Source organism: Pseudonaja textilis, chromosome 2 (genome assembly GCF_049901715.1).
Source record: "Pseudonaja textilis isolate UNSWEBS1 chromosome 2, rPseTex1.2, whole genome shotgun sequence".
NCBI lineage: Eukaryota > Metazoa > Chordata > Lepidosauria > Squamata > Elapidae > Pseudonaja > Pseudonaja textilis.
In genome coordinates, this window is record NC_141991.1 from 174,931,009 (window position 1) to 174,958,350 (window position 27,342).

General features: G+C 39.1%; 1 protein-coding gene across 1 annotated transcript; it reads left to right on the plus strand.

Annotated features, from left to right (window-relative positions):
• Positions 1 to 917: 917 nt before the first annotated feature.
• On the plus strand, positions 918 to 26,055 carry LOC113444615 (maestro heat-like repeat-containing protein family member 7). Its single transcript, XM_087923204.1, has 13 exons — positions 918 to 958; positions 3,293 to 3,726; positions 5,476 to 5,603; positions 7,976 to 8,110; positions 9,635 to 9,714; positions 10,718 to 10,823; positions 11,219 to 11,314; positions 11,848 to 11,952; positions 17,166 to 17,301; positions 19,041 to 19,132; positions 22,629 to 22,781; positions 24,213 to 24,309; positions 25,629 to 26,055. Exons 1-12 carry the CDS (start codon positions 918 to 920, stop codon positions 24,306 to 24,308), a joined length of 1,602 nt encoding a protein of 533 aa, XP_087779330.1. The 3' UTR covers position 24,309; positions 25,629 to 26,055.
• Positions 26,056 to 27,342: the final 1,287 nt, after the last annotated feature.

Genomic DNA, 27,342 nt, shown 5'->3' on the forward strand with positions numbered 1-27,342 from the left:
GAAACAATCTTCAGCCCACCCTGTTTTCCTCTGAAAGGCACGTCTGTAATTTCCAAAGCATAAGAACTCTACATGCTTCTTATGTAGCGGCTAATAAGCAATTTAATGACTAATCTATTCTTATTTATATATTAAGTTTATATCTTGCCACCATCGAAGCTTTCCAAACTTTAATAAAGGATAAAAATAAAACAGATGTAGATGAAGGTGGACTTTAAACTCATCAATAGATGTTGATGAATTACACAAACACCTGCCAAATAAACAAAACAAAAACTACTAAATGTTTCAGGAACAGTAATTTAGACTCAGGATTGGAGGACATCCAGAGAGAAATGCATCATCCTAAGAATAGGAATAAACTTGGGACTAAATTATTTGAGTCACTTTTCCAATACCTCCTCCCAGCCACAGGCCAGCAAAAAACATTATTTTTTTAATTTACATTTATTTTTTTTCACAGAACAAAAGACAAAAGGAAAGAAAGAAAAAGTGGAAACAATTTAAAAAGAGAAGGAAAATAAACAAAGTTAAGAAATATGAAAGCAACATTGGGGGCCCAGCAGATACATTACTTACTGAGGTATCCTCATACCATTAAGATATAAATGGGGAAGAAAGACCCTTTTTCTCTTCATTCACCCTTTACTCAAAAAGCAACTGTATTAACTAAAGTATATTTATGAACTTTAAAAAAAAATCCCAAGGTTATAAGAACAGGAATAATTCCCAGGTTGCTAAGGCAACGGTGACATGTCTCCCATTGTGACATCTGCCTTTCCTGGTTCATTTATTAACTGGAAGCCTTTTGTGAGTTGTGAGACGGCTGCATTTCTTTCCTGTTTTGCTGGCGGCACTCATATTTGCTCTATTTTGGGTAAAGAACTGTTTGTATTTAGAGGAGAGAATATATTACTATGGCAAAGAGGTGCTACAGCTGTGAAAGGCTCTATGAAACGTACAGAAGCCATAATCATCAACTAGCCCTTAAAATCTCACCACCACCACCCCAAAAAAATCCTGTTCCCATTTAGAAAAGTTCATTTGTGGGAGAGGCGGGGGTAAAGTAGAAAGGAAAAAATATCAAATCTAAGGCATTTGAGGTAATATTCACTGAATCTAATACTCACCTGGAATGTTCTTGTATGTTTGTGGGTGAGTGCGCTTTTGTGTTACATTGCTTGGTGGATGATTTTATTGGCCTGTGAATTTTCTCCTGATTTGTATTAGGACCAAAGAGCAATACTTCTTTCTCCTAGACCACTTCTTGAAGGGAAAGAAGAATAAAGCTTAACATTCAGAAATGTAAGTACAATATGTTAATATTCTATGTGTGTGTCATGGCAGGGGTCTCCAATCTTGGCAACTTTAAGACTTGTGGACTTCAACTCACACAGTTCCTCAGCCAGCAAAGCTGGCCCTGTCATGGTATGTGTAGTCATCTATCCTCTTGTACAACGGAGAGACTTCCACTTGACAAGTTATCAGGTACAAAGCCGGTGATAAAACAAAAATGGAAGAAAAAGGGTTGAATTTTCCCATCAGAATTTAGAACCATGAACCAGTTAGCAACAGAAATTTTGTGCTCAGTTGTGGTTGAACGTTGAGAACTGACTGTCCTCTGAACTGACAATGTATTGTACAATGGCTGCCCTCTGCCAGAATGCACACATCAACAAAATGAATTTCAAATAGTCTTCTTTCCCTCCCTCTTCTTGCAACAGTGACATGAATAGTTAAGTACATCCCTCTTACAGATGTTGGTTTCTTGCAGGAAAGTCCACAAAGTCTTGCGGCCTCTGGAAAAATGTTACTGATCATAAATAAAATTAATTGGGTGATTCTGCATAAACAAGGGAGTTGTTCCCTCTGGGTTGCCAAAAACCAACTTCTAGATGGCAGCAAAGAATTAGCATTTCTTCATAGTCACCTAGCAGCCATGTTGAGATAGGCAGCCCAGATATAACATAAGAGAAGGAACACAAAGATGTCACCACTTATTATATCGAAACAGATTGCAGCTTTTTTTTTCCTGAGTGATTGATTGACAATGAGGCATGAAATTTGGAAAGTGGAGAGGTGGCATTTTAGTCCAGAACTAACAATAGCTGTTCTCATGTATTTATTTTACCTAGTTACTTGTTTAATCCATTTATAGGTCTGTCCCTCTCACAACAGCAAGACCTGGGTCACACATAAAGTTAAAAGATCCATAAAGAACAAGCCACTAGCAATCACAAAAGACAACAACAACAGAATGGCAACCACGATAACTCCAACAGTTCCCATAACAATTGTAGCATAACAATCCATCTCATGTATCGTTAATAAATGACTATTCCAAAAGGACAGACAAATCCTAACAAAGCAAGTTCTCAAAATGAAACGAAATTGTATTTCATCTGAAATAATAGCAATGTCAGGATTCCGGCACTTAACCCCATTTAAATCATAATCTTGAGACAAACTTCCAAAGCTTCAAAAGGATTTATTGGGAGTTAATGGTGTGGTATTGCCTGGGTGTAGCTGACTCTGAGACACATAATTCATTATCACCCTTGGCCTGTTTTTTTCCCCACCCCCTGGGTGTATCGTAATTTATATTCTCCAATGGGGCACATCCATAGCCAAGAGTCATCAATCATGCTCTCCAGTCAGATTTTTTCAAGCAGAAACTTTGGTCACCTAGTTACTATCTTTGAAAACATTTACGGAATGCACTTTCGGTTTTGCAAGCTGCTGCACTGCTCCCCCCTCCCTTTCTGTTGGCAACTCCAAAAACCCCAGAGAAATATTTTGGGTTGACAAGCAGTAGCACCTAGACTTACGGTATATACCACTTCACAGCCCTCTCTAAGCGATTTACAGAGTCAATATATTTCCCCCAACAATCTGGATCTTCACTTTATGACCTCGGAAGGATGGAAGGCTGAGTCAACCTTGAGCCGGAGAATTGAACTGCTGACATTCAGCATTGCATTCTAACAACTTCACCACTATGGCTCTTATAATGATTGAATCAAACCCCCTCAATAAAACAATTGGATCAAACCCCCAATGCTTGCATGCTGAATGAGCTCAGTTTCTGACCGTATTAACTGCTGGATAAGAAACAGTGGTTTGGAGCAGAGATTAGAAAAGATAGATTGGAGAATTGTTGTCCAAGAGAAATAGAAGCTCTTTAATGAACTTCAGTGCACAAGAGGCCCATGAAAGGTTGAGATAGTTCAGATTACTGGTAGCATGTCCAAGAGGGCATTGCTAAACCTTCTCTTTCTCATTATCTGTTCAGGCTAGAAAGGCTTCGGATCCTCATTCAAAATAGGAATACCAATGTGGGAGCCACAGAAGAAGGGAACAACTGCAGCCCGGAACGACAGCCGGCCACTTTTTCAGCTTCTGCCACTGAAGGCGGCCAACGCACAGGAAGCCGACCAAGGTCACCAACAAGAGGCCTGGAGAAATCGCCAACAAGATCCCGGGCGTTTCACTTTTGTCGAGCAAGCAGGGACACTTCAATCAGTGATGGGGAAAAAGTTAGAACATTCTGGACCTGCTGCAGTAATTGTAAAATCAGTCCCCAGGGTTTCAAACCACAGGCAGAAAAGCAACAAACCAAACCATGTTCCAAAAGTGACCAGATGGATAATTATTCCAAACAAGCCAACTCATTCGCGATCAGTGTCGCCACAGAGAGCACAAATACGAGGCGATCTGATACTACAAGTAAGGGGAGCCTAAGGTATAAGGGGAAAGTGAGCAGCAGGTAAAGGGAGCGGAAGCCAAATCTCATTTGAGAAAATGAAGGCAATCCTAAAATGTTCCCCATTTCTTTTGGCTCAAGTAAATGGAATTTTAGAGATCACCTCTGAGAACGGGGTGGGTGGCACATTACTAGCCAGAGAGTTAGCAGATGTTGAGGCAGGGACAAAATTAGGCCCAGATTATGGTTATGTTGTCTTGCGTGGTCCTTGGAGCCCTGGACATCACCAGCACTGAAGATGTGACCTAGTTTGGGTCTACAAGAAAATAGCCAAGCTCAGAGAATACCAAGGACCCTTCATTTCAACCTTGCATCACAGATATTCTCCTCTTTCAGTATATTGTCATTAAAAAAAAAAGTTAGTGTCTATAGAGATTCTCAGTCATCCAGATCATGGTTGTTCCAAAGGTGCTTTTTCAGGAGGCAACTTGACTTTCTTGTTTTTTCTTTGCAGATGTTTCGCTTCTCATCCAAGAAGCTCCTTCAGCTCTGACAAGACAGTAGGGAATGGAAGAATTTATATTCCTTGCAGACAGCTAGTCATTTGCATTCTTTTAGAGTGTTGTTGAGGCCACTTGGAGGTTTATCTGTGTCCTCAGGATTATCTGAGTACTGCAAATGGGTGTGGAGCTTTCTTGGAACTGTCGAAAGGACTGTGTTGTAGATTGGAGATAGATGATGTCGTATCCCTTCCCCTTTGTTGAGAGACGGCTGCTCAGTTTTGACATAGATGGCCGCTTGGACCCCTCTTTCAAACCAGCAGTCCTCTCTGTCCAAAATGTGGACTTTGCTGTCTTCAAAAGACTGTCTTTGTCTTTTAAATGCAGATGGGCTGCTGAATCTTGTCCTGATGGGTTTGTTCTCCTATGTTGTGCCATGCATTTATGGTTGTTTTGTTTCCCCGATATATAGATTTGCACATGTGTCACTGACTGTATTGTACTGCATATATCACGTTGCTCAGTTTGTGTCTGGGTGTTTTATCCTTGGGGTGGACAAGCTTCTTCCTTAGTGTATTCTTGGATTTAAAGTATGTACATATGTTGTGTTGACTGAAGATCCTCCTGAGCTTTTCAGATATTCCTGCAATGTATAAAATTACAACATTGCTTCATTTATTTTCTTCTGTTATGGACAAGCTCCTGCTGGGTCTTTTGGGGGATTTGATGAAAGCCCATTTGGTCTAGCCACATGTTCTGAAGGCTTCCTTGATGTATTTTAGTTATTTTTTCTTTCCCATCTTTGCTGGAATACGACACCATCTATCTCTAGTCTACAACATAGTCCTTTCAGCAGTTCCAAGAAGACTCCACACCCATTTGCACTACTCAGGTGACCCTGAAGACACAGATAAATCTCCTAGTGGCCTCAACAATTCTCTAAAAGAATGCAAATGACCAGCTGTCTGCAAGGAATATAAATCCTTCCATTCCCCACCATCCAGTCAGAGCTGAAGAAGCTTCTTGGATGAGAAGCAAAATGTCTTCAAAGAAAAGCAAGAAAGTCCAGTTGCCTCTTGAAAAAGCACCTTTGGGTGTCTACCAGAAGTTAGCCAACTTCTCCCAACGTCATAACAAAACAAATTGCATAACCATTTAAAGAGAGGAAGGGTAAGAACTTGCGTGGATGAGAAAGCTAGGATTTTGTCTTCCAAATGCCACCATGTTCTTGCTGACCCATTGCCCCATTCTTTTGGTATATCTTTCCCACAGTTTCAACAGCAGACACTGTGGATTCCACATGCCTATCCTTCATATCGGCTGAATCGGAGCAACCCAGTCACCTGTTGGATGTGGAAGCTATTGTAACCCTCATGGAATATGCTCACAGAGAGGACAAGGTATAACTTCTGTATTGCTCCTGAAGGAAGCAATCGATCTTTAAAGAAGAAATCGTGACAGCTACATGTACTGTGGTTGTCACATAGCTTCCAGGTGCAATCTAAGGTGCTAGGTATCACCTCTAAAGTTTCATATGGTTTGAAATGCAGGTATCTGTGAGTCTGTCTGCTCCAGGTAGATTCCACCTGTCCGATCTGGTCTAAGTCAGAGGATAGATTATGAGATCCTGTCCACAAAGAGATAGATAGATAGATAGATAGATAGATAGATAGATAGATAGATAGATAGATAGATAGATAGATAGATAGATAGATGATAGATAGATGATAGATAGATGATAGATAGATAGATGATAGAATACTTTATTGGCCAAGTGTGATTGGACACACAAGAAGTTTGTCTTGGTGTAAATACTCTCAGTATACATAAAAGAAAGATACATTCATTAGGAGTCAGTAATCATAAGGTACGACACTTAATAATAGCCATAGGGTACAATAAACGATCAAATCATACTAGGAAACAGTCAATAAAAATTGTAAGGATACAAGCGACAAACTTACAGTCATACAGTCACAAGTGAGAGGGGATGGGTGATAAGGAGTGATGAGATTAGTAGTGCAGACTTTATAATAGTTGAACAGTGTTGAGGGAATTATTTGTTTAGCAGAGTGGTGGCTTTCAGGAAAAAAACTGTTCTTGTGTCTAGTTGTTCTGGTGTGCAGTGCTCTGTAGCGTCATTTTGAGGGAAGGAGTTGAAACAGTTTATGTCCAGGATGTGAAGGGTCTGTAAATATTTTCACAGCCCTCTTTTTGACTCATGCAGTATACAGGTCCTTGATGGAAGGCAGGTGGATAGTAATTGTTTTTTCTGCAGTCCTAATTAGCCTCTGAAGTCTGGGTCTGTCCTGTTGGGTTGCAGAACCAAACCAGACAGCTATAGAGGTGCAGATGATAGACTCAATAATTCCTCTGTAGAACTGGATCGGCAGCTCTTTGGGCAATGGAGGTGCTTTCTATGGAACGCTCTTTTTTGGGTGGTGGGGGGAAGAGCTCCTCTTGTCTCTCTCTCCTGCAAAGGTAGGATGGACCCTTCTCTGAAGGTATTCAGAGAACTAGTTAAAAGGCTTTGCTTTTCCACAAGACTTGGGGCAGAGTGTATTTATGTTTTTCTTAGTAAATGAGAAAAGAAAGCTGTTAACTATTAGGTTATTAGGGTATTTATTCATATGTGTGACATTACACAAACATAAACACATACATTTTAAAAACAAACCAAAAATGAAATTACATAGAAGGCAAACCAATTAATTTCCACACTCTAATCAATGTCAATTAATCTTAATGAAATATCTTCTATTAATAACTATGTTTTCGTTAGGCTTCTTTTTCTTACCACACGATCCATATTCTTAGCTTTTTTCTGTATTCAGCATACTTTTCCCTATCCCAAAAGTATGGCTTTGATCCAGAGGTGGTATTCAGCAGGTTCTTACCAGTTCTGAAGCTCCAGTAGCGGACATTTTGAATAGTTCGGAGAACCAACAAATCCCACCTCTGACTGGAGTTTTCACAGTATCCTTCCCCTGCCACGCCCACCAAGCCAGGCCCACAGAACCAATAGTAAAAAAAAATTGAATCCCACCACTGCTTTGATGGCATAAATGTCTGCCTAGACAGTAGTTACTATGCATCCTATCCCAGACAAATAAAGAAATGGATCCCTCCCCCAAAGCACATTAAACATTAGATCACCTAATGTGAAAGAGAAGACTCAGCCACTCTCTTTTCTTTTCCCTGTGGGAAAATTCAATATTATATTTCCACATGTAAAGATTCATCAGCATCAGGGATGTCCAAATTGGCAAGTTTTAAGACCAGTGAACTTCAACTCCCAGTATTCCTTAGCCAGCCTGTTGAAATCCACAAGTCTTAAAGTTGCCAAAATTGGACCCCTCTGCTTTACATGAGCTAAGCTTCATTTTTCATGCGGCAACCTGCCCCTTCCTTAAGAGGAAATTGCTAGAATATTACAACCACAATCTGGAATCAAAGGAAATGGCCAAATGTTCTTTCTTTATTTACTGTAGTCCTCCATCTAAAACATCTCTGGATGGAAATTTCAGAAACTTTTTTGTGAATGTTTAGCCACAAGTAGATTAAAGAGCCAATGAAAAGCCCCATTCTCTCAAAAGACTTTCCCCCCCTTTTGTGCTACCTTTCAGATTGCAAGCCTAAGGATAGAGTCTACTTTGGATTCCTTGGTACGACTGCATACTATTTTTTAAAGTAATAATCCTATTGATGATTAATAACAATCAAATAGTGAAATGATACCTGTGTTAATAACTCTACTTACTAACAATTACAGCAGTTCCTGGATAACCACGAAGAAAACATTGGTTTCCTCCGTGCCATTTCTGCAAGTTGCGTGGCTGCACAAAAAAGTGGCCAAGACACACTGGATCTTCCATATACAAAAAATCAGTTGACTGAGGCACTAGTGGTGAGTGAGAGCCAACCCCAACCAGACCCAGTGGGAAGGTGGCTACCAAATAGTAGAAAGTAAGCCTTGGGTTTTCAAGGAAGAATTAACAGGGGGAAGCAGCCCTTGTTTGCGAATTCAGATGTATGCTACCAAATCAAGATCTCAGAGAAATAGCTCAAGTTTCCCTGGCTGTTCTAATCAAGGAACAGTGGAAGTAAACAGAAAAGAAAAATGGAGGCAACCCATTAGCCATAAACCATGGCAAGGTTCTTACATCGTTGAGCCTTTGGCAAAATAGGATACAAGCCAGAAAGGTAGATTAATACTTATTTACGCATAAGTAAAAAAAAAAGGTCCTCGTGGATGGTGGAAGGCACCTTAAAAGGGAAATAATCACTTTAGACACCATTCAAACATATTTATGTTCTTCAGTTGGCTTAATGATTTCATTCAAGTCCTTAAGTCGACTTGGGCATTAAGACTTCAGTTGGCTTAATGTTTTTCGTCTGAGTCAGTCTAGTGAGCATGTTCAGTGGTTATATATGTACCATGGAACAATTCATAGCATCCAATGATAATCTTAGCATGATCTTGTTCATGCCTAATTGCCTATACAGGAGGGGTGTTTGCCACATTATAATGAATTTTCAGGTTAGTCAAGTCTGCCTTTTTGCACAGGCTTTGCATCTGGCTGGTCTGAACTGGTTTTCTTTCTTTTTTTAAACCAAAATCCATATTCTACATGGGGAATTTGCTTACTACCAGAAACATTAATCAAATGTTTCCTGATGCTCGCTCACCCTGCCCACCTGATGTTCACCCCTTAAGGTATTTCCTTTTTTTCCCCCTCCCGACAATCAACTGATCAGCTGTGCCAGGATTCCCCTAGCTGTCTTACTGCTTCGCCCCAGAGGATTCCCTGAGGCAAAAAAAATGGAGGGAGAGGTGGAGTCCCCCCTCTTCATTTTTTGCCTTCCTGAGCCCCAGGGGAGCCTTCTGAGAGCAAAACTCCCCTGAGGGCCAAAAGGCCCCAAAACAGAGCGAGGGAGGGTGCTACGCACCCACTCCAGGCTCCCTTATTGTTCTTCCTAAGCCTCAGGGGAGCCTTCCGGGGGGGAAAACGTGCCCCCAAGAAGGCTTGCCTGAGGCCCAGACGGCCCAAAAAATGGGTGGGGGATGGCTGAAAAAAAGCCACGCCTACCCAGTCACATGGTCACACCCACCAAACCATGCCCACCAAGCCATGCCCACAGAACTGGTAGTAAAAAGTTTTGAATCCCACCACTGGACTGGATGGTATATAAACAGGAGTGGAAATCCTTCCGTTCCCCACCATCTAGTTGCCTCTTGAAAAAGTACCTTTGGGGTTAATCAAAATTGCTCCTTGTTACTGAAAACTATTATTCAAAGAGTGTCCCTTTACCTGCTCCCATCATTCCCCCCTCTGATGCTAACGGGTGAAAGTAAATGAGGACAAGAAGCATGACTGGGCAGCGTGCAAATACTCTGGCCCCCTTGACATTTTTCCTCCATCTTTTTCAGATGGTGATGGAGACACTGCCCAGCCACTCAGTCCCGTCTTTCATTCTCTCCTGTTCTATGCTTGCTGTCTACAACCTGAGGTAGCTGCTACCTACCCCCCAAAACACCCTTTCTGCTAGTTCTACAACTGGGGGGTGGGCTTGTTTCTTTATAAAGCCAAATCCCGGGGCAATAGCTCTTTTGAATTCTGCTGTATAGTGCAGTGTTGGTGTGGTGTCAGGGAGTTTCGGTTCAGTGTGTGAAGGGTGAAGGATGTATGTTTGTATTTTCATGGTCATGATGTGCACGGAAGATGGTGTTTGATTTCGTTGTATGAGGTGCAATGACAATAAACTAAACTAAACTAAACTAAATTAGGGGAAAGTGGTAGCTCCAAATAGCAGCATTTGTGACCCTCTTCATTTTAGGAACAAATTCAGATGCTCAAGTTCAGACATTCGTACTCCACTACATCCTCATCCTCTCTTCAATACTGCATAGACCAGGGGTGTCCAACCTTGGCAACTTTAAGACTTGTGGACTTCAACTCCCAGAATTCCTCAGCCAGCAAAGCAAAGCTGGCTGAGGAATTCTGGGAGTTGAAGTCCACAAGTCTTAAAGTTGCCAAGGTTGGACACCCCTGGCATAGACCATCTCGCTCTCTCTCTGCCACCTACCACCTTGGTTACTTCTTTGCCTCCCATTTCTATCAGCGCTCTCTAAACTCTCAATCTTTGCTCTGCTAGCAAATAGAAGGACTTGCTTTGTTGATTTTACCACTAATGTATTGAAGACACTCAGGTATTTTCAGCCTCATTGTTTATTTGTACATTAATTGTCACACTGTCATTTCTTTCCGATGACGTTATACTTAAAATGCATTGAACTCACTGATAGTTGCCCAGGTACAATAGTCGGTTTTTGGTTTTCCTTTACAAATCAGAAGTTTTATTTCCTTTTTATATCCCAATCTAGCTCTTCCTCTGCAGGCATACATTGGGAGGTGGGGGTGGGTGGGGGAGAGGTTGTCTATTTCTATTAAATAAGGCATCTGCCCCCCTTTTCCCATTGCATAATCTATGCCTTCTTTCTTTATTTTACCAGCAAAATGAAACCCCCGCTTGCTTCTGAGCTCGAAACAGGTATTTTGCGACTGGCTCTTCATGGTATATTCAGCATGGAAACGCAAACAACCGACCCTCATAGTGTGGTAAATTGGGATTAAACTTTGCTGGTCTAGGGGCAAATATGCTGTGCTTTTTCAACTCATGTCATTAAGTGATATTCCATACTGAAGACTGTGCTGTAGGAATGTATGTCCCAGAAATCAGTAAGGGAAGAGGATATCCTATCTTCTTTTTCTAAATTCACATATTATAATTCACATTATTATCACAAATTCACATAATAGATATTCATGCTTGTGCATACATGTGAGTGCATAAGACACACAAGTCAATGGATAATAATACTTCATGTATCTAGTGAAATGGAGAGGAGAACTTATGTCGTACAAAATTTACTCCTCTTTAGACAGCTGGTTTATAATGAAGTTAGAGAATTCCATAGTGAGAGATCAGCCTGCAGAACTTTCTTTCTTTACAGGCGCTCTACAGATCATCGTTTGATACCATGGATATTATGCTGAAGGGCCTATTGTCTGAGACACCTACCACCAGCCATCTTCTATTTATATTAGAGGTGAGAGGCTAGAGAGGTGGTGGTGAGGTTCTCTTGAGGTTAGTATGAGTGGGAGAGGTTGAAATGGAACTTAGCATATCTTAACACATACAACCTGAAGCCTATAGGTTTCTTCAGGTTCCCCGATATTTCTTCAATGACCTCTAGATATTTAAAATGGTAGGCCAACATTTCCAATACATTGTTTCAGAGCTGCAAACAAATTCTCAGGAAATGAAAAAGATGTCTCAAGTCTTTTCACCCCATAAACCCTCAACCAGCCCACTCCTTATTTTGGGTTGTTTTTCCCCTACTTTAAAGGTTTAGACTGTCCCACCTTTGAATTTCAATCCTGTCCATTTTTGATATTGTAACATCACTGGCCTAACCTAAAACAGTCAGAAGCAAAAATAAAATAAAATGTTCAAGATTAAGAAATGGAGCAACAAGGGTCAGGAGTCTTGAGTAGCCATAGATATCAATAGAAGTTGAATATTAACTGGATGAAGAAAGGATAAGCTAATCTTTTTCTGACTTCCTATTTCCTTCCACAGCATGTCAATTTCTGGATTCGTTCACAAGACCCTCAAGAGAGATTCAGGGCCATTAATTGCAGCATCTCCTTGCTTCGCCATGTGAACCAGCAATCAGATTTTGAAGTAGGTGATGATTTGGACTTTGAGATACTAAGCATATTAAAAGAATGCACCAATCACCCTTTTCCTGTTTATGAAACGTTTGATCCTAACTACTCACAGGAAACTTCCCTTTTGAAAAAAAATATTTTTCCCATTGGATTACTGGTGGGAAAGGAAGAGCCACAAGTTGAAAGGAGATTTTTCGATGGCATTAAGAGATCATATCAGTCGGGAGTTTTAAGAGTTGAAATTCAATCCTTATGAGGTCCATCAGTTTGAGGGAAGAAATTCTATTGTTCCAAAAAGATTATAACTGAAGATAGACCTCTTCATATTTTGTTTTATCTACTTCTCCACTGAATGCTTGATGAATGTATGAATGTATGAATGAATGAATGAATGAATGAATGAATGAATGAATGAATTATTGAATGAATTCTTTATTGGCCAAGTGTGATTAGACACACAAGGAATTTATCTTGGTGCAAATGCTCTCGGTGTACATAAAAAGAAAAGATACATTCGTCAAGAATCATAAGGTATAACACCTAATATAGTCATAGGGTACAAATAGGCAATCAAATTATACTAGGAAACAATCAATATAAATTGTGAGGATACAAGATATAACGTTACAGTCATACAGTCACAAGTGGGAGGGGATGGGTGATAAGGAGTGATGAGAAGGTTAATAGTAATAGTAATGAAGACTTTTGTAATAGTTGAACAGTGTTGAGGGAATTGTTTGTTTAGCAGAATGATGGCTTTCAGAAAAAAACTGTTCTTTTTTTTAATATATAAATTTTTATTGGTTTATAAAACAAACATAAACAAACAAAACATAAAAACATCAGGACATCTTCCATACATGTGCATACAGTGTGCCGGTTGGTTTACAAATTCTTTTGTGCTTCCATTTCATAGTCTTCAATTACAATTACATTGTATATGATCTCGTATTTTCAATCCAATATTAAATACATTGGTATTATTATTAATCAATCATTTGACTATACTTTTATTCATTCATGCTTTAGGAAATAATCATATTTTACTTAATTTGTTTTGTGACAATTCATATTATCATCCCAAATCTATCCTACAATCATTTTGTAGATATAATAAGGAAAGAATACATCTTTATATATTTAGTATTTTCTAAAAATCTACATATTTCGTTACTATACTCTAACCATTGATAGAATAGATCCCAAACTTTATAAAATTGTTTATCATCCTGTTCTCTAATTTCAAATGTCAATCTGCTCATTTCAGCACATTCCAATATTTTCTTAATGATTTCCTCCTGTGATGGTATTTTCTCATTTTTCCAGTTTTTAGCAAATACAATCTTAGCCGCTACATTTACAACAGGTATTTCAAGTCTTTACTATATATTTCAGGTAAAATTCCCAATAAAAATATCTCTGGTTTCAAATCTATATTTTTTTTGTCATTTTTTCCAACCATGTATGGATTTTAGTCCAACATTTTTTAGCATCCGCACAAGTCCACCACATATGGTAATATGAGCCAGGTGTCTGATGACATTTCCAAAATTTTTCCGATTTGTTCTTGAACATTCTTGCTATTCTTGTTGGAGGAAAGTGCCACCCATAAAACATCTTATACAAATTTTCTTTATATGCTGTCAACATTGTCATTTTATAATTTTGAGACTACAATTTTTGGCATTTCTCTAGAGCAATCCCATATCCAAAATTCTTCCCCCAAGCAATCATAGTTTCTTTAACTTGTTCTTCTTCTAGTTTAATTTCTAATAAATATCCATACAATTTTTTAATCACCTTTTCATCAGTACCTGTCAAAATCTTATCTAAATCAGTCAGTTTATCATAGAAACCTTCCATTTTAGAATCTTTATCATACCTTGAATGTATTTGCGCATATGAAAACCAATTCATCTTTATACCTTATACCTCTAGTTTTTGTATAGATTTTTCACCCTTTTCATTCAGTATTTCACCATATCTAACTGTTTGTTCCTTTTTGTATATTATAGGATACGAAAATGCTTCAATAGTCGATAGCCAGACTGGAATTTTCAAATAACATTGTCTTTTAATCTTCTCCCAGTTTAACCACAGAGACTCCGGTATATAATGTTTTCTAAAGTACCCCTGTGTTTTAGTTCCTTTATACCATAAAAAAGCATGCCACCTCAACAACAGGTCATGTCCTTCTAATGTCAACAATCTAGTATTTCTTAATGTTATCCATTCCTTAACCCACATCAAATTTGTAGCTCGGTAATACAACTCCCAATTAGGCAAACCAAATCCTCCTCTTATTCTAGCATCTTGCAAAAAATTTAACTTTATTCTCGCTTTCTTACCTTGCCATATATATTTCAGTACAATTTTATTTAAATCTTCAAAATAGTCTTTTCCAAGCCTAATTAGAATTGTTTGAAACAAATATAAAATTCTGGGTAATATATTCATCTTGATTGTTGATATTCTCCCTATTAATGACAGTTGTAAATTTTCCCATTTCACCAAATCTAGTGCTATCTGCTGTTTAAGTTTGATATAATTATTCTCTTTCAGTGTACTGCATCTTGCTGTCAAGTATATCCCAAGTACTTGATCTTATTCGTGACCTGAATTTTCAATAGGTCTACCAGTTCTTCCTTTTGTCTTGATAGCATATTCTTTTTCAAGATCTTTGTCTTATCTTTATTTATTTTCAAACCAGCCACCTTTCCATATGACTCTATCTTTTCTATCAATTTTGATGCTGTTTCTAGTGGGTCTTCTAGAATGAAAACCAGATCATCTGCAAATGCTTGCAACTGAAATTCTTCCTTTTTAATTTTCATCCCTTTTGTATTCTTTTCATCTCTAATATTTCTATTTAGCACTTCCAAAATTAACACAAACAACAGAGGTGATAGTGGGCACCGTTGTCTTAATCCAATTAAGAGGTCTCAAATATAAAAGGCTGCATAAAAGAAAAAAAAAGGCAGGAAGATAAAAAGAAAGAGAAAACCAGTATTGGAGGTAGATGGAAAAACAAAAGTACCAGAAAGGCAAAAAGAGAAAAAGAAGAAAAGGCTACTCCCTTATAAAGAAAAGGAAGGGAATCATTAATACTAAAACTTTTCTTTTAAAATAAAAAGCAAATGTAAAAATTTAACTTCCAAAGACAAGCATAAAAAAAAGCAAAGACAAGTTTCAAAGAACTAAAAATCCAAATAGCTATTTCAAAAAGTAAACTGTTGAGGAGAGGTAGCACAGCTTAGGAAAAATCAAGAAAACACACTGCACTTTGTTTAGTTATCCAAGGCTCTTGTTATAACTCTCTTCTCCAGAAACTTATCACCTTTTCTTTTCCTATAAACTTCAACACCAGACTCCAGATGTTGATAGAAACCCAGAAGAGCACTTGCAATAATACTCTCCCATGCTCTTCCCTCTATCTTATCAAGCAGGCAATGTCCTTGAAAAGAAGTCTCAGTTCTTTCTTTCTCAACTTTGTCTGGTTACAAGAGAAATAGAATATTTCCAAGCCTCTAGTTGGCAGAAACAGCAAAGTTTCTTTGTTTTCACTTTCCCCCTCCTTTCCAAGCAAAATGTAATAAGAATTAAAAAAGAAAAAGATATTTTAAAAAAAGAAATAACTAAAAGGGAGTCTCTAGCCTAAAATGTTACAAGTCAAAAAGGAGAAAAAAAAATAGATGGAAAAGAAAAAACCAGTCCAGTTTCAAAATATAAGATCATGTATAGAAAATCCAGCAATGAGAAAAAAACATTACTTTGACATTCCTGTTTAAAATCGCCGCTTAATCACTTCTGTCAAAACTTTTACAGATTCTTTCTTTTCCTTAGGGTGTCCTTTTAGATATTATAATAAAGAAAAAGTTCTCACTAAACTGGCACACTCTCTCTTTCTGTTCTCTTCCGTTTCAGAGCTGTCCCAATTATACTAGGAAACAATCAATATAAATCGTGAGGATACAAGATACAAAGTTACAGTCATACAGTCACAAGTGGGAGGGGATGGGTGATAAGGAGTGATGAGAAGGTTAACAGTAATAGTAATGCAGACTTTGTAATAGTTGAACAGTGTTGAGGGAATTGTTTGTTTAGCAGAGTGATGGCTTTCAGAAAAAAACTGTTCTTGTGTCTAGTTGTTCTGATGTGCAGTGCTTTATAGCATCATTTTGAGGGTAAGAGTTGAAACAGTTTATGTCCAGGATGTGAAGGGTCTGTAAATATTTTCACAGCCCCCTTTTTGACTTGTGCAGTATACAGATCCTCAGTGGAAGACAGATTGGTAGTAATTGCTTTTTCTGCAGTCCTAATTATCCTCTGAAGTGAAATGATATTCCCAACCGAATAATTATTTTGAAATATTTTTTATTATTATTGGAGGCATACCTAATATTCCTGTCCCCTTGTTTCTCCATAGCAACTTCATGAAGTGGGTTAGGCTGACAGAGAGTGACTGCCAAAAGTCACCAGTTGGTTTTCATGCCTAAGGTGGGACTAGAACTCTTTCCTGGTTTCTAAACCAACAACACCTGTACTATACAAATCCGACTCTCTTCCTTAAACTAGATTTCTCTTCCAGGCTGAGCAGTGAATTGCTTTGCACTGCCACTCTTGAAGGGAATCAATGTTTTCAGTTGGATTTGCACAATCATGCACAAGCGCAGTGAAAGCTTGCAAGATGTCGGTGCTATTGCACAAGATCTCAAGAATTTTTACTTTCTTTCAAGATGTCAGTGGGGGGTGTGGTAAGGTGGATTTCTGGCTATTTAGGTCTTACATCCATCATCCCTTCCAAAACAGCAATAGCAATAGCAATAATACTTGACTTATATACTGCTTTATAGTGCTTTATAGCCCTCTCGAAGTGGTTACAGAGTCAGCACATTGCCCCCAACAGTCTGGTCCTCATTTTATCCACCTCAGAAAGATGGAAGACTGAGTCAACCTTGAGCCTGGTGAGATTTGAACTGCCAAATTGCAGACAGCCGGCAGTCAGCAGAAGTAGCCTGCAGTACTGCATTCTATCCACTGCACCATCGTGACTCATAATGTATCCTTGGATAGTTTCTCATTCCAGAAATTAGGGGACCACTTCACACTACAGAGATCCTTCCTTAGCTGTAGATCACTTCAAGGAGAGGTTTTTTTAAATGAAATGAAGAGCTAATACAAAACAAAAAGAGAAGACTTCTTTTCTTTTCCTTCCTTCCTTCCTAGAAATCTGGGGGACTACCTGGTTTGGGACACCAGGTAGCACAATTTGCAGTTTGTATCACAGATTCAGTGGAAGAAGTGAGCTATCAAGCCAGAGACGCCATTAGTTGCCTTTACCAGTTCCTCCTGAATCATATGGGTAAGTGAAGCCTGCTTAGGAGACAATGGGTGATCCCCAAGAGCTCATGTATACCTTTCTAAGAGAGTAGAAGCTCTCAGACTGGGAGCGAGGACCATGAAAAAACTTTTAGGAGGGACATGAGGGTGTGAAACCTTTAAAGAAATCACAGGATTTAAAAAAAAACATTGAACTACACTATAAAGAACTCATGGACTAGGAAAGAGCAGTTGAAGTGTGGGAGCTGAAGAAAAGGAAGAAAAAAGGGCTACCAATCTTGGTGAGGTATAGCTGAAAATCTGGGGCTGAGGCAGAGCCGATAGGAAGACACATAGAGGACTGCAGAGATGGCGGAAGGATCTCCTGCCTATTTTTTCGCATCTAGGAATTTTACTTCAGCAACAGCTGAAGGGCCACAATCTGACTGTCCCTATTTCAGAGTATTTTCCAAATTGTGTTTTTAAGAGATTGCAGTAGTAGCTATAGATCATCTGAGCTCTACTGGTCTGATCTTCTTGTATTCTACATGAGGAGAGACAAATGTTTCTTATCTCACCACAGCTGCATTTTTAGAAACTCTGATGCTACTGCTGAAATCTAGTTCATCCGTCACATTTTCTTCTTCTTATCTGGAGGAGTGAGTGACTCTCATTCGGTTTTGGGCTTTATTTGTATGGATCTCAGATAGCAAACATCCTCTGGTCAGCACTTACAATACCTTGTATGTTTCATATTCATTTTTCTTCCAGAAAGGTGGCTCAGTTAGCAAAGAATCAGCAGCTAATTGAAAGCTGCCATGACATGGTATTATCTTTTTCTCTCTCTCTTTCTCTCTTTCTCTCTTTCTTTCTTTCTTTCTTAATGCACATATCTTCAGCATGAAGCATACTCAACATGTTAGGCCTTAGGTAAAGGTAAAGTTGCTAGTCGTTTCCAGCTCGGGTGGGGGAAGAGCCAGCGCTGTCCAAAGACATCTCCATGGTCATGTGGCCGGCATGACTAAATGCTGAAAGCACATGGAACGCTGTTACTTTCCCACCAAAGTGGTCCCTATTTTTCTACTTACATTTTTGCATGTTTTCAAGCTGCTAGGTTGGCAGAAGCTGGAACAAGTAATGGGAGCTTACTCTATTACGCGGTGCTAGGGATTTGAACCATCGAACTGCCAACCTTTCTGATTGACAAGCTCAGCGTTTTAGCCACTGAGCCACTTCATCCCTATGTTAGGCCTTACTTGTACATAAATAAGAAATAGGATATATTCCCCTCAACCCTCTTGTGTTCTCAAGCCTGGCTTCATATTACAACCAGAATTAGATGAAAATGTTTCAGAGAAGGTCCCCTTGGAAGAAAAATTCAGTTGCAAGTCCATGTGTAGTATAAAAAGGTCCAGAAAGCTAGCCAGCTGTACAATTACAAAGGCTCATCATACAAGGTGGAATGGGAATTAGGCCTTTGATAATATTGAAATTTATCCCTTAGGGAAAGGAAATGGCTTCCTTGAGTTCCTGAAATTGTATTTTCCCTTTCTGGACAGAAGATGTAAGATGAAAAAGATGCCTAGCATCAGCTTTAAAATATATTTCCATCATCCAAAATACAGAGGTTTCAGAAAGAGTAATGAGGAAATGCTATGACTTCCTCCTATCTTCAAGTCTCTTCTCAACTATTTACCAAAAAAACACCTTATTTATTTGTTATCCCACCTTCATTATTTTTACAAACAAGCCAAAGTGATGAACTTATCCAATCCTTTTTAGGATTGAGCATGATGGAGGCTGGAGAATTATGGTGCCAGGAAACTGAAGACAAGAAGATGCTGGCTTATCTTGATGCCTGCAGGGTGGGTGAGGTAAGACCAGCTTTCTTTGGGGATGTGAAATATGCCAGTAGGCCAAGAAGGATCGTGCACATCCTTTGTACAATCCTACTACTCATTACAGGTAGTCTTTGACTTACAACAGTTCATTTAGTGACCATTCAAAGTTAAAACAGCACTGAACAAAGTGACTTATGTCCATTTTTCAGAGTTACAACCTTTGTAGCATCCCCACGATCATGTGATAAAAATTCAGATGCTTGGCAACTGGTTCATATTTATGACCGTTGCTGTGTCTCAAGGTCATGTGATCCCCTTTTGAAAACTTTGGACAAACAAAGTCAATGAGGAAGCCAGATTCACTTAACATCCAGGCTACTAACTTATTAACTGCAGTGGTTCACTTAATAACTGCAGCATGAGAGATCATAAAATAAGGTAAAACTCACTTAACAAAAGATTCACTCTACCACAGAAATTTTGGGCTCAATTGTCATTGTAAGTCAAGGACTGCCTGTAGTCTGGTTTATATAGCTCAGTCTCTAGGGGTCTTCTTGTGAGAAGCAAAGAAGCATAGTATCCCCTCCCCAAAATATCTTGCAATGAACTAACATGCCTTATATATTAGTAAACAGCTGCCTAACTCTCATAAGGCATGTTAGTTCATTGCAAGTATTTGGGGGGGTGGGTACAATGCTTCTAGGCTGCTAATCAGGGCATCACCTTTTCTTACACCTAGAGTACTGCATCCAGTTTTGTTCACCACATTATAAAAAGGATTTTGAGACTCTAGAAAAGCAGAGCAACCAGGATGATTAGGGGACTGGAGACTAAAACATATGAAGAAAGGTTGCAGGAACTGGGCTTGGCTAGTCTAGTAAAGAGAAGGACCAGGGGAGACATGACAGCAGTCTTCCAATATTTGAGGGGCTGCCACAGAGAGGAAGGGGTCAAGCTATTTTCAAAGCACCTGAAGGCCAGACAAGGAATAATGGATGGAAACTGAACAAGGAGAGATTTAACCTGGAAATAAGGGAGAGACTTTCTGACAGTGAGAACAATCAACCAATGGGAACAACTTGCCCTTGGGAGTTGTGGGAGCGTCATCACTTGAGACTTTCAAGAAGAGGTTGGACTTCCATCTGTCAGAAATTGGACTAGATGACCTACAAGGTCCCTTCCAACTCTGATTATCTGTTATCTGAAAAGCACACAGGTGCTTTTTACAGGGAAACTGCCATCTTGGACAGTAACAGGGATGCCCTTTAGCCCCAACTATTGCCTGCTCAGTCCATCCCCCAAAGCAGAAATTATACTACATCTAATGATAGGGCTAGTCCTGGTGAAACATGGACACATCAATGAAAATGTCTTTTTATAGTTTGGTAGTAGTAATGGACCATTTTGACAGGTTTATTAAGTGACGCTACCATCAATGACAGTAACTTCTGCAATCTTAGAAACATGAAAGGAATTATAGTTTGGTTTGAACTGATAATATTGAAATTTATCCCTTAGGGATAGGAAGTGGTTTCCTTGAGTTCCTGAAATTGTATTTTCCCTTTCTGGACAGAAAATGTAAGATGAAAAAAATGCCTAGCATCAGCTTTAAAATATATTTCCATCATCCAAAATACAGAGGTTTCAGAAAGAGTAATGAGGAAATGCTATGACTTCCTCCTATCTTCAAGTCTCTTCTCAACTATTTACCAAAAAACACCTTATTTATTTATTATCCCACCTTCATCATTTTTACAAACAAACCAACATGATGAACTTATCCAACACATCTTCCTCCTCCTATTTTCTCCACAACAACCACCTTGTGAGGTGGGTTGGGCTGAGAAAGAGTGACTGACCCAGCTGGCTTTCATGGCTAAGGCAGGAATTGAACTCGTCTTCTGCTTTCTAGCCCGGTGTTTGAACCACTAGACAACACTGGCTATACACATCCAGATTTGAGGATATCAGCTGACTCAGAAAATTTTGGTTTTATAGAGGAAAAAAATGGCAAATACTTTCAGATGATTGGGAAAGGAAAATTTGAAGTTCTCTCTTTGGTTTTAGTTAGAATTCTAAGTTAAGTGGACCAGAAGTGTGCTTCATAATTAACTCTAGGTGCTAAAATATCATTGTTAAATAATTAAAGTTTTAAAATCATATTATGTGGCCCACCCATTTGTATTGCAACCCCTAAACGTATGGCACTTGGGCAAAGGGAAGTTATATACACCAATCCTAATTTTTTTTTAATGTTTTTATTTTGATTTGTCAATTGCTTACAAGATAATAGGTATAAGTATATACATAGTTATGAATACATGAAATGGGTACATATAAGAAAAATAAAAGAAACAATAGGACAGGGACGGTAGGCACATTGGTGCGCTTATGCACGCCCCCTATAGACCTCTTAGGAAAGGGGTGAGATCAATAGTAGATAGTCTAAGGTTAAAGTTTTTGGGGTTTGGAGAAGAAACCACAGAGTCAGGTAGTGTATTCCAGACATTGACCACTCTGTTGCTGAAGTTGTATTTCCTGCAATCAAGTTTGGTGCGGTTAACCTTGAGTTTGTATCTATTGTGTGCTCTTGTGTTGTTATGGTTGAAGCTGAAGTATTCATTGACAGATAAATAAGTCATTGCAATGTATGATTTTATATACCATACTTAGATCAGACCGAAGACGGCGTAATTCAAGGTTTTCTCGGTCTAGAATTTCAAGTCTGATGGCATAAGGTATTCTACAACGAGTAGAGGAGTGGAGAACTCTTCTTGTGAAATATTTCTGGACTTTCTCAACTGTGCTAATATCAGATACATAATGTGGGTTCCAGACTGATGAGCTGTATTCGGGTATTGGTCTAGCAAATGTTTTGTATGCTCTAGTTAGTAGTATGATATTGCCAGATTAAAAACTACGTAGGATTAGGTTAACAACTCTTAATGCCTTTTTGGCTATGTAGTTACAGTGGGCTCTAGCACTTAGATCATTAGAGATGAGTATTCCAAGGTCCTTTACAGAGCTTGGATCATCAACAAGGTCTTGACTATTCTGCTTGTATTTTATTTTCTGATTTTTTTTTGCCAATATGTAAGACAGAGCATTTATTTGTTGAGATCTGAAGTTGCCATTTGTTTGACCATTCTGATACATAGTCAAGATCTTTTTGAAGGGTAGCAGTATTGTCTGTGGTATTGAACAGCTTTACATCATCAGCGAAGAGAATGCAGTTGCTCTTAATGTGGCCATAGAGATCATTTATGTAGAGTATGAAGAGAGTTGGTCCTAGAACACTGCCTTGGGGGACACCACAATTGACAGGTACAGAATTTGATGGGACACTCCCAATTTTGACCATTTGTTGTCTGTTTGACAGGAATGCTTCTATCCAGTTATGCAGTTGTCCATTGATGCAAATGCAAATAGTTTGCATTGTTTTAAATCTCCATTAGAGCTTTTCCAAACAAACCCATGAAAAACATTCCTACCATGCTTGGACAGTAACATGACTGCTTGTTGGTTCCAGCTATTCAGGAACATCTTCACAGAGGGCCAGAAGAGAGCTTTTCTGCAGACCTCCTTGCTGGCCATTTATGATCCCTTGATGAGGATAAGTCAGGCTGGAATCCTTCTTGTCTATTCCCTCTTGGGGAAGACAGCAGAATTAATGCAGAAATCGGTAAGCTACTTGATTTGATTTATACGTGAGGAAGCCACAGGGCCTCATTCCTCACCCCAGTACAAATAGGCATAGCTTGAAATCACTCCTGGTGGAACGGAAAAGGATGAGGAGAGCCTCGTACAGAGGTCAAATTGTAGCATTGCAAATATTTTAGGTTCCATCAGAACTATTCCCCTAAGGAGTCTGAGGCACGTACTACAGGGAGGGGTGGGATTCTACAGTTCGGACCGGTTCAGCTGAACTCCTTGCTCCAAAGATCAACTGGCAGCGAGCCAGTTCACTGAGATGAGCATGTAGGCCCGCCCTCCGATGTCCTTTCCTGTGTTTTATTTCCTTTGTTTAGAGCACAGCTGATTCGTGTGGCAGAGTGGTTTGCCATGCCTCAGCTGTTTTATTCACAGGGACCACTGTAGAAGATAAATATTAGAGCTTTTCTAAATGCGGAGCGCATGCGATCAACAAATTGGTTGTTATACCGGTGGAATCCCACCCCTGACTACAGGCCAATAAAATAACCAAATATATCTATATAAGGGCAGTAAATTCAGTAGGCTAAACCTTTGCAACAAAACAGCACACAACTTTGTGAATTATTCAGAAGCCTTAATTGAATGGAAAACTGAATAAGGGAAAGGAAAGACTATTGGTTGATACTGAAACTAGGCTGGCTTTCAGCCCCATAAGGAGAGGCAACCTGATGCCTTCCACATAATGTTGTGCTGTACTACAATTCGTATTAGTCAGTGTGGCCTGTTGTCAAGGATAAGAGGAGTTGCAGTCTAAAACAAGAATCTTATTTTTAAGGAACTTATGGGAGGAAACCATGAGAGGTTTGTTTCTGCTAATATAGAAATGGGAAAGTAGATAGGTAGGTAGGTAGGTAGGTAGGTAGGAAGGAAGGAAGGATTTCACCACTGCTAGGCATTGCAATATGGCTCCCAATAATGTCACTATTCCTACTAAAAATGAAAATATTTATGAAAATATAAAGTTGACTCTCAGGTTCCGCTCAGTCCTCAGAAAAGGGCAACAATTCTTCTGTACCAATATCCTCTAGAGCAATTTTTTTAAACAAGCACACCTGGAGGCAGTTGTAGTGATAATTGTTTTAAAAAAGGAAGGGCAGATGAGAAGATTCCATAGCAATTGTAGAAAACGTTCGCAGCAATGATTCAATAAAAAAGACAATTAAATGTGCAAGAAACTTGGGGCTGGGGTGGGATAGGCCAGAGGGTCTAGCACTTGACCAAGGAACCTTGTTTGCGCTCTCTAGATACAGAGATTCTGCACATGTATATTGGAATGCGTAGGTATTATTATAGCCAATGAAGGCAAAGTGGGGAAAAGTGAAGTGATGACACCCGTCCTTTGTCTCACAATGTCTGATCCTTTGTTTTGGGGTTGGGCTTCCGCTCCCCGCATCTCCAGGCAGAAGACGTGGAGAAGGAGATCTACAAGCAACTTCACAAGCTTCGGATTCTCCGAGAGGTGCCTGAAGCATTGCAAAACTTTCTCCCAAATTAAGGTAAGGTTGCTGGCCAAGCAGCAAAAGCTTTTCGAGCAGAAGAAGATCCCACCACAGTCAGACAGGAAAGGTCTGGATTGACTCCTCCTTATTGGTATATTAAATCATTTTGCACTCAGTTTAAAGGATTTTGACTCAGAGAACGTCCGCATTCCCTACCATAACTATCTTATTTTATTGCTTATCTTATTAATAGAGTGCTAGTGTTACTCTAAAACAGCAGTTCCCGACCTTTTTGGCTTGGTGGCCCAGCTTGGTGCAAGGAGGGTATGTGAGTGGCAGGCGGACACATGTGTGCAGAGCTCTGTTTGTGTGAGTGGTGCGCAAGCACCTTTCAATCACACCAATGCTTGCACTCACACATGAAGCTCCATTCACATGAGTGGGGCTTGGCCTGCGTGTCTGCACTTGCTTGGCGCTCCTGCAAGTGGAGCTTTGCGCACAGGCTTATCCATTTCTCCCATGGCCCTGTTTTGAACAGGGGACCCCTGAGGTGGGAGGGAGGGATTAAATTGTCTACTGCAAAGTCATAGTGCTAAAACTAGTTAATAAGCATTCATTGTAAAAGATAAGTTCCTTTTTCTTCTTCTCAACCATCATTTCTATAACTTCTGAAGGTAAATCTGTAGTTAAGCTCTTGGACTCTCAAGAAAAGCAAGCAATTAACACCAGTTTCATTGATTATTATTTTTTTGCTGGAGAGAAAGTGCTTTCAAAGGAGTAGGATCTATGGACCAGTCATGAGATGTAACTATGCATTCTGTTTCTTTGGTCAAATCTTGGCTATTTGCAGTCTCTTGGAAAGATTTAAAAATCTCAGTAATTTTATTTTTGCTGTTGTTGTGAATTATGTAATCCAGCTTCCTTTCTTGAAGGTTGCAAAAAAAAAAAAGTGGGGGGAAGATGAAGAGTAGGAGAAGAAGGAGAAAAAAAAGGAGGAGTGGGAGAAGAAGAAGAAGAGGAGGAGGAGGAAGAAGAAGAAGAAGAAGGAGAAGGAGAAGGAGAAGGAGAAGAAGCAGCTACAGCTCTTGTCTCTTTCTCCCTTCTCCAATGCTTGGTTTCCAGACCTTTAAAAAAATCAATTCCTATACTAATTAGAAATTCTAGCAGCTGTAGTATCACAATATTGTGCTACAGCCTGGAGAAAGCTGGTATTCAATTATTAACCCTCAGAAAGGACATGATCATAAAAGCAATTCTTTCTGATAAAAGTCTACAATTTCTTCTAAAAGCCACCTTTATATTTAACATTCGTGCAGTAATATTTCCTGTGTATAATTTACCTAACCCGAATAAGTTCCCCTCTTTTTTTAATCCAGGTACCACACTCCTGAGGACTGAAAGAATGAAATACTCAAGAAAGGAGGACAAGAATAGCGGGAGAGAAAGATTTTCAGTCTATTTTCAACTGTTTCCTGTTGTAGTTTAACTTGTTTCCTCCTCCCATCCCTAATAGTGAGAAGCCATTTTTTTCTCCCTAGGAACCTTGAAGACCCTATAGATTTGTTTCCACCCAGAACTAATTTTGCGCTGAATCACAGAGTAGCATTCAATATAACTGACACTTAAAAGCACCAGGCAGCATATGCCTATGTATGGTGTCACCAGGGGAGCAGTGAATGATACACACTACATTGATGCATCGTTCAGTGGCTCCAAGGGCCACAGCCAAATTTCTTTGTATTATTATTATTACTATTTCATTAAGCAAGCAAGGTGATTTCTGATTAAATTACTGTATATATTTTTGTGAAGGTTTATGCTTATGTGAGATCTTACCCTTATTTATTTCTTACCCTTACTTTTGAGTCAACTCCTGGAGATAAAGATTCCAGAGTTTATGGCATTTTGTAAATCCTTTTTACTTACAGATTGAGAAGATATTACAAGGATGCAGTCACCCAGAAAGAAGTCATAAAAAGAACAATGTGACCCTTACATTACCAGCCAGCTGCGAAAACACAGAACTGCTTTCCTCTGCTGTTCTATTTAAATTGCTCTCCTTTCTGTTACCCTTGGCATATATTAATATGAGCAAAGGAATTTCTGCAATCAGCTTCTGGTTGTTCTGAATATTTATAGTCTGCAGCATTTGCCCAGCGCCCATAATCAATTGCCCATATATTACTTTTCATTCTTAGTTGAAAATTAAGAGTCACAGAAAGATGTAAAGGTATTGTTTGACACTTTTGGCTTAAAAGCGAAAGTCCTAGCTTGACTTAAACAGTTAAGGATGAGTTAAGACTTTTCCCCTCATGGCTTAGGAATGTTTTGAAGACAATGTCACGGAAAGATAGCCAACTCCCCTCTCCCCATTTTGGCAGACATATTGGTTATCCAATGAGGTGCATATGAGGAAAGGCCTTCAATATATGTTTTAAGGAACAGATGTGAAACTTTGACTGGAGTCTATAAAGATTGTTAAGATATTGTTTCATTTACAATTACCTCCCCTCTCCTCCCGCCCCATTACTGTTGAGGACTAATGAAAGACTAACAAAATATTGTCTATGTTTTAATGTCATGTTTTAGTTCACAGCTAATTTTTTTAAAATATTCTCATTAGATAGCATTTTATCAAGTTTAACATTTCCTCAAATATTGAAAGTATGAAACATTCTCACAAGTCCTATCAATTGAAAATGTACATAACTGCCCAGGGTTACTACATGGGAGTTGGGTGACTATATGTTCCTCTTTGATTATTAAGCTGATTAGATTGGCTCATATTCAGTTTATATATGAGCCCAGTAAAAGATTTAATCCGTCTAGCAAGCAAGATTGCCCTAAATGAGAGAATTCCATCCTTTAAAATAGTATTTCTCACAGTCGGCAACTTTAAAACACATGGATTTCAATTCCCTGATCAACATGCTGGCTGAGAAATTCTGGGAGATGAAGTCCACGTCTTAAAGTTGCCCGCTTTGAGAAATGCTGTTTTAAAATCTTGATAGAAATGTTCCTCTACCTTACTGCAAGCTATAAGCCTAAGGGGGTTACAGGTGTTTATACAAACCTGGCCTCTCAGTCATT